At 37.9% G+C, this 7461-nt stretch overlaps 1 protein-coding gene across 1 annotated transcript in view; it reads left to right on the top strand.

The window, feature by feature from the left end:
- The first annotated feature begins 1237 nt into the window (after positions 1 to 1237).
- The window catches only part of LOC108370623 (furin-like protease 1, isoforms 1/1-X/2), a 25719-nt gene continuing 19495 nt past the window's right edge, over positions 1238 to 7461 (top strand). Inside the window, exon 1 of the mRNA XM_017625993.1 lies at positions 1238 to 2360. Coding sequence (XP_017481482.1) covers positions 1467 to 2360 — 894 coding nt within the window. The 5' untranslated portion in view covers positions 1238 to 1466. The remainder of the gene's footprint in view (positions 2361 to 7461) is intronic.

Here is a 7461-nt window from a genome sequence, read left to right as displayed (position 1 = left end):
ATTTCGGTTCCCCGTTTTTTTCTTTGCCAAAACGTTCAGGAGAAATTTGTTAGCATTTTGTTCTCTTAGAAATGTTCCCGAAAGTATTGTTCGCATTTTGTTCTCTCTGGGAACGTTCCACAGGATTTAGTTCTTATATAGTTTCCAATGAGAACGTTCTCGTCAGTTTTGTTCTCATTTTGGTTTTGGTTTTGACGCGTTCTTGGGAACAAAACTACCACAATGACATTTAGTTTCGATCATACATTTTGTTCTCGGTCCCTGTTTTAAATGATTAATATTTAATATTCTATAAAATATACATACATACACACATATGTACACATGCATGTATGTATATGCATTTACAAAAATTAGAAGTTTGAATTTAAGTACAGAAACTAATGTTTTAATTTACTTTTCTTGTCTCCGTCTACTCAGGCAAGCGGTTAGGTGTACATAGTCGCGTACATTCTAGACATAAAGAAATAATTATAAAAAAAAAATTTTCTCACAGAAAAAATATTTATCCTCACCAAAAAGATTATACAAGAAGCTTTATGTCGCATTACCCGGGTGTTTTTCGTTAACCGGCACCTACATATGTATATTACCCGGGTACCCGGGCAAATCGGGTAATACCCGGCTACCCGGGTAATAAAAGCCCCGGGTAACACCCGGGTAATCGGGTACCTGGGTACCCGGGCATTACCCGAAAAAAAATATATAAAATTTTAAAATATTGAGATTTGTTAAAAAATTTTTTATATTTTATTTACTTGAAAATCGGAAAATTGTTTGCAAATTTTTTATAGGTACGAAATTATAAAATATTTTTTTCAAAATTTGTACGAAAATGGAAAAAACAGAAACCCTTTACCTAGTTTTTTAGGCTTTTAAACAATTTTTTTAAGTTTAAAATCACAAAATTTATATTTTTTTGTTCGTATAGGTAAAGAGTTTTATGTGAATTTTTGGCGTTGATTAAAAATTTTGTTTATGATCAGCAAACACATTTTTTAAGTTTTAAATGCTTGAGGAAATTAATAAACGATTTTCACCGAGTTCTCTAAATCTTCGTGAATATTCTAACTTTTTATTGCGAATATATATTTTTTTTGATTTTGAATAAAAATTTTTAACTGTCCATTCCATTTCTTTATACATATGTATGTATAAGTACTTGTATACATACATATTGTTGTGTATACATACAAACATTTTCAACGACATCCTTTATTTTTCTATTTTCAGCAGCATAAAATCAACAATTTCATTTTTCCTTCTGTGATCTCCACCCCTGCTGGGTCAATCGATGCCAATACCACTCTGTGCACAGATCATTCTATTTTCTCACTAACGACGGCGTTCTTATACCAAGAAAGAGAGAGAGAGAGAGAGAGCTACAGCAGCGACTACCCGCACATCCCCTAAATCCACTTCCTTAGAAAATCCCGAACACAGTAGCTCCCCCCCACGCACGCACAATGAAAAACGACGTCGTACGATGGAATTCAGCAGCGAAAGCACAAATCGGTAGCGAGAGCGCGACTAGCAAAAGCAAAAACCAAAACAACTACAGCGATTATCCAACACGAAATTTTGCTGCGAATAACAGCTCTCGATGGTCGGCAAATGCGGCGACTACAAGTGGGTGGGCGTTTAGGCAACCGGCTAGGCAGCTCCAACTTCATCAACTGCAAAAGCAACAACATTGTGATACTAATGCAAGTTTTCTTAATGCAACAACAACAACAACAACAACGCCAACAACCAGTAGTTATTTAGTGAACACTCGTCATAGCGTAAGCCAACAACAAAATGCGATCAAACATAAATCGAAAAAAACATCAGCGTCTAGTGCATATAGTAGACATTTCCAACAACAACAACAACAACAACAAGAAAACCAACAGCAATTACGACCACAAAAGCAACAACATAATCACCATTATTATCATCGCCGTCTGCCTCGCCGCCAGCAGCTAGCAGCAGGAGCGTCGCGGACATCTGTTGCTTTGCATTTAAATAGGATTTTGTTGAATTGTGTGCAATTGAGTGTTGTGTTAGTGTTTTTGTTGTGTACGTTGAATGTCGGTTTCGTGACTTTGCCGAGCGCCAGCGCTGCCATTGCCACCGCCGCCGCAGCCACCTCGCATGGGAACCAAACAGCTGCAGGGAATGCGATTGACGGTGTTGGTGGTGGCGATGATTTGACGCTGGCGGCGGGGTGGCCCTTTGAATTGGACTACGACGAAGAGGGCGAAAGTGGGAGTGCTGGAAATTATACGCACACATGGGCGGTGCATATACCCAACGGCGAAGAAAGTGGTGTGGCCGATCAAGTGGCGCGAGATCATGGTTTCGTCAATTTGGGCAAGGTAAGTGAGCAATTTTTTTAAATATTATTTTGTAATTTTAAGACTATCTGGAAGATATGTGGTTGGCCATAATCAATAATAAATAATAAAATAATAATAATAAATAATAATCAATTAAAATAAAATGTCTTAGGAACACGTCCACTGAGCAGGCTGGTCCAGCCATCGGACTAAGTTTCAATTCGTTATTAATTCAATTTCTCAAAAGTATTTAAATATGATAAACATCAGTGACTTATTCAAGCATGTCATGGTGCTTTGAGCAAAGTCAAGCATTCATCAATAGTCAAAACTAATTACATTATCGAATTAAAAGTTAGAATTTTGGCACATTAGTGTGTATTATACTCCTTCAAGCACGACATCAAGCTTAAAGTACTATCAAGAATGCCAGCAGTTTCTACAGCCATTCAATATGTTCTCCTTTGTATGTGAAGCTAGGATTTGTGATAAGTAGATAGATAGAAAAAGGCCTGTATTACAAACTGGGAATGATGTTGAAACATACCATCAATCAAGCATGCCTTATATTTAAGAAAATTACTCGAAGTGTATTTCTTCAGTTTGTGTAATTTATCTATAGTTGTTATTCGTGCTAGTCATCAAGCTTTAAATTCAAGCATACCGTCAATCACGTCAGAAAGTGTGGCTCGAGTTTCATTTTAAAGGCGTTCTCTAGCTAAGGGGCGCTGCAAAGCTTTAAATCTTACACTTGTAGTTTCAATCATATTATCAATCATGTTATTTTCGCTAAAAACGTAATAGGAGCACGCTTGACGAGCTGAACATAATATCTTCAATCATATTATCACCATATTAGTTTCGAAGTTATTAGAATAGTTTAAATTGAGCCCTTCAAAGCCTACCATCATAACAAGAATCCATCATCCATTCATCAAGAATCCATAGCTAACCGTATATTTTTAAGCGCAAGCCGTAAATTTAAAGTAAATTTTTTTAAGAAAATTTATTATTCAAAATTTTTAAATCCTGAGACAATTTATAAAGAATTTCTAGCTGTTAAACAAATCCCCAAAGCGTATACTTTTACCAATTGTCAACTATAAAATTATTTTGGCTTAATCCATCACCTACATATGTACATACTTACATATGTACTAGCGTTATCTCTTGTATGTCAGTGAGAAAATCAAAAATAAAAGCAGGCATTCCATTTATGTAGTTTTAAACTTTCATCTAAAAATGTAGGTATTCGTGCCATAACTCAACGCTTAAACCATGGCAATTAGCAGCACAAATTCAGGCCACACACATCCAATCAAGCGGCTGAATGATGGCAAAAATTCGTTTAAAATTACCTAGAAGTTAATGCTTTTATTATCCTTCAAAAGCATTTAGATTATACTGGACCCACACTGCAATTGTTGACGAAAATGAGGTTTGGTGGTGGTGGGGAACTTCGCACATACACACACACAATGTCCTTGTTTTGGCATGCGAGTTTCTATCCTTTCTATATGGACGCTATAAATGTGCAGTTCTTTCCATGATTTCACCTCACTGCGTGCTGGCGCCTCACTCACTCACTGGCCATGTGGAAATTATGCAAATTCTATCAGAAATTTATATTTTCTATTATATCAAGTATAAGCCATGTAAGCCGCCGCTCGTCGCTTGCATAAATTACGCAAGCATTGTGGCTGTCTGACTGCCTGACTGCCTGCCTGACTGCCTGCCTGCAATGACTGCCAACCAACCAACCAGCGAGCCAAGTTTGAGGCGATTTCCACTTTACACTACTTTCGCTGCATCACTACTGCTTTAAGCTCGTTTCTGCTGCTACTTTTTAGCTCCTCTATTTTTGTACTTTCTTTCTTGGCATAAGTTTTCTTTTTGTTTTCTGCCGTTGGACAAATTTCCATGCAATAAACTTTGCCGTCTAACAAGATTATGTTGGCTCGATGACTATGCACGCATACTTACTTACTTACTTACTTACTTACTTACTTAGAAAGAATATTAAACTCCAACATCCAGCGATGAGTATACAAAGTAGCAGGAACGCTGAGCTGAGCATTTAAGTTGTAAGTTTGATTTCTATACATACTAGTTACTAACACTTGCACATTTATCCATGCATACATACATACGTACGTACGTACAAGCTGGCTTCTATGTAATACCCCAAAACTGCCCCGAAAGCAAAGTGTTGTAGAAGTTTTATTTTTTATTTTATTTTATTTTTTTCACGAAAAGTATAAGTATCAAAAATTTGCTAAGTTAGTCAAATTTGCGTATGCTCATCCCGAACTCAACTCAACTCAACTCAATTTCACTAAGTTGGCACGCTGCTGCTTGCTCTCTATGGTTTTAACTGTCGAAAATCTGCTTGTAAACCGCGCACACTAACACACTCTCGCACAAAAATGTTCGCACATGCCCAATTTGCTTGAATGCGCAATCAGCACATAAAGGACAGGTGTGATTTTTGCCAAGTGAACAATGGTGGAGGAGTGCAGCGTTGCATAAAGGTGAATGAAGATGGAAACTTCGAGCTGGATTGTTGCGTAAAATTCGTGCAGAATTGCCAAAATTAGTTGCAATCACCGGTAATGTGCTGCGTTAAAAGGCTATAAGAAGTTGAATGTACTAAGAAATTACGAGTTTTTGATGTGCAATATATATGTCTGTACATATATTGAGCTATCGTGTTGGCTTCAAATTTAATATATCAGTGGCAGTACTTCTCATGGTAATTTTTTGACATCTGAACCCTTAGAGATCAGTGCATATATATTTGTATCTGTTTTGGCCAGCACTACTGTTAAAGTAAGTGTTAAATGGATCGCAAATTTACCTGCTGAGGTGGTCGGCATAGGTAAGTGATCGTCTTTTAATGCCCAAATCAGCCTGTATTGAACGGATTGCTTTACTCTCCGACTGTTGTCGACACTTCGTTTTGTCACATTAATGCTCAGCCGATCAAAATCTTCTTTGATAGCGCATACCATGAAATAGGCAACGGCGGGGGAGGGAATAAGAACACCTACACCTATCAATGAAGCTACTAATTTAGAAAATCGATTGATAAATAAAAAAGACGTTACGCGGTTTTGTACTTTAAACGACGATGTACTTTTATATTGAAGCAACTCAGAAAATCGCAATATAATTGATCTCGGTCGATTCTATATTACCAAATCCATAAATAATAATGTCAAGTATCATTATCTCCAAGCATAAGTTGAAAACACTGAAACAACTACCATATAAGAAAAGAGTTCGAAACTTTCGGGATAATAACACATGGCAACAATAAGTACCGGAATTTGACACTTCGTATACTTATGTACATATGTCAATCATGTACTACGATAAATCGATTTGTATACTGTGGTCAGCGTATGTGATGGCATCACTTCTACTACTGGTATCCGGTTGCCACAGAAAAACGCCACTTAGTTTCGGTTAGTCCAGATAATAGCATAACAAAGATCATTTGAAAATCCTATGCTGCTATCCTAAATCTGCTGCGGCTAATGACTTCGGTACTTATGGTTAGTTATCTACTCGGAAGCTTTCCGCTCTGGCAGTATTTCCTCAAAAAAAAAAAAAAACTACTAGCTTCTGACAAGATCGGGAGGCAAAATAAAATCAGAAGATTTTGTTTGTTGTGCAAACTTGGTAAAGAAATATTGCAATGCAGTAAAGTCCAAAGTAGCGTACACCTCAAATGCCTACCAAATTGAGTGAAACTTTTATACTGCCCATGACTTGGGATTGCAGCCTACTCCATACTTGACCAACACACACACACACACACACGTCCTCTTAATACGACACCGCTCGACAGTGGTTTGCGGCAATTCAGTAAACGCAGAGTTGCACACAAATTTTAAATGACATTAGAAGACATCAGCATTCATTGCCTATAAACCTCGGCACAGTTTCGGTAGTGAAAGCGCGCTGCTGTTACAGGGGAAAGTTTAAATCGAGTGCAAGACGAACGATGAAAGCTTCGATGCCAAGTCGTATACCTTCACAGCGGTTAGGTTTGAAAGTACATTGCACTGCAGCCAGTAGAATTACAACGTGGCAGATGAAGTAAAAACAAAGTTTCATTTTGCAGGCTCTTTCATTGTCACAGGACATACCCGCACACAGACACACAAACAGCACACTTGTGAAAGGCAATGAATTTGAAGTTTTGCAAAAATAACGCCTCTTTTGCACTTCTTGCTTTGCCAGACACTAACGAATATTGTCGTAAAAACTTTTGCCGACTCAACATTGTCACATTCGCCTTCCATGGCAGGCTTGTTGTTGCCGCCGGCGCAGGTGGCTTGTGCGCTGCCCATTACTTGAACTTTTGTGCCGCACTTTGCATGCGCTTACCTATGAACTGCTCTATCACTTACAAGACTTACTTTCGATTGAAAGACTTAGTAGGCTGGCAAAAGTGACAGAACAAATAAATTTTAGAAAATCTTTTTCCACCTGTCTTGGGACAAGCGCCAAACCGCCGCTTGAGAGTTGGTAAATGGCCAAAAGGAGGCTAGCAGACAATAAAGGACGCGTGACTGCAGTGAAATCGAGGCCAAATGTTGGTGCACAGTTCATTTACGCTTCATTGAAAGTTTGCCCAGTAGCGCCGGGTCGGATAAGCGGAAAGAGCGAAGAGACTTCTGCTGTGAAATGACATCAAAAAGTTGTTGGACTTTCAAAAAAAAAAATAAAATCCTTAAAAAGTTGGCAGCCATTTTATTTTATTTTCAAATTTTCTCCTTTTTTTCCTTCCTTTCCCTCTCTCTCTCCCTCTCTCTCTCTCTCTCTCTATCGTTTGTTCATCTCATTTGTCTACTTTTATTACTGCAATTTTCTGTCAGATAAATAAAATTAGTTCACCTTTTTAATTGGGCTTTCCTGCAAATTCAAATTAACGGTCTTTGTGCGCACTAAAAAGGAATTTAAGAAGTGTATGGGGCAAGTGTTTTGGTGTGTGTGCATGTGTGCGTGCGCATGCAAGGTGCAGTTAAAACGAAACTAAACTCAGGCCAATTGAGTGTGAAAAGTGTGATGAGTGCATGGACAAGGCTAATGAGCGGGTCATGACAGCTTGTTTAATAGTCTCTTTAAACTA

This window comes from Rhagoletis zephyria, unplaced genomic scaffold, assembly GCF_001687245.7.
Source record: "Rhagoletis zephyria isolate East Lansing unplaced genomic scaffold, Rhagoletis_zephyria_1.1 Rzeph_scaffold_04350, whole genome shotgun sequence".
Taxonomy (NCBI): Eukaryota; Metazoa; Arthropoda; class Insecta; order Diptera; family Tephritidae; genus Rhagoletis; species Rhagoletis zephyria.
Note: the sequence above shows the minus strand (reverse complement) of the source record. Positions and strands in the feature narration are given on the sequence as shown.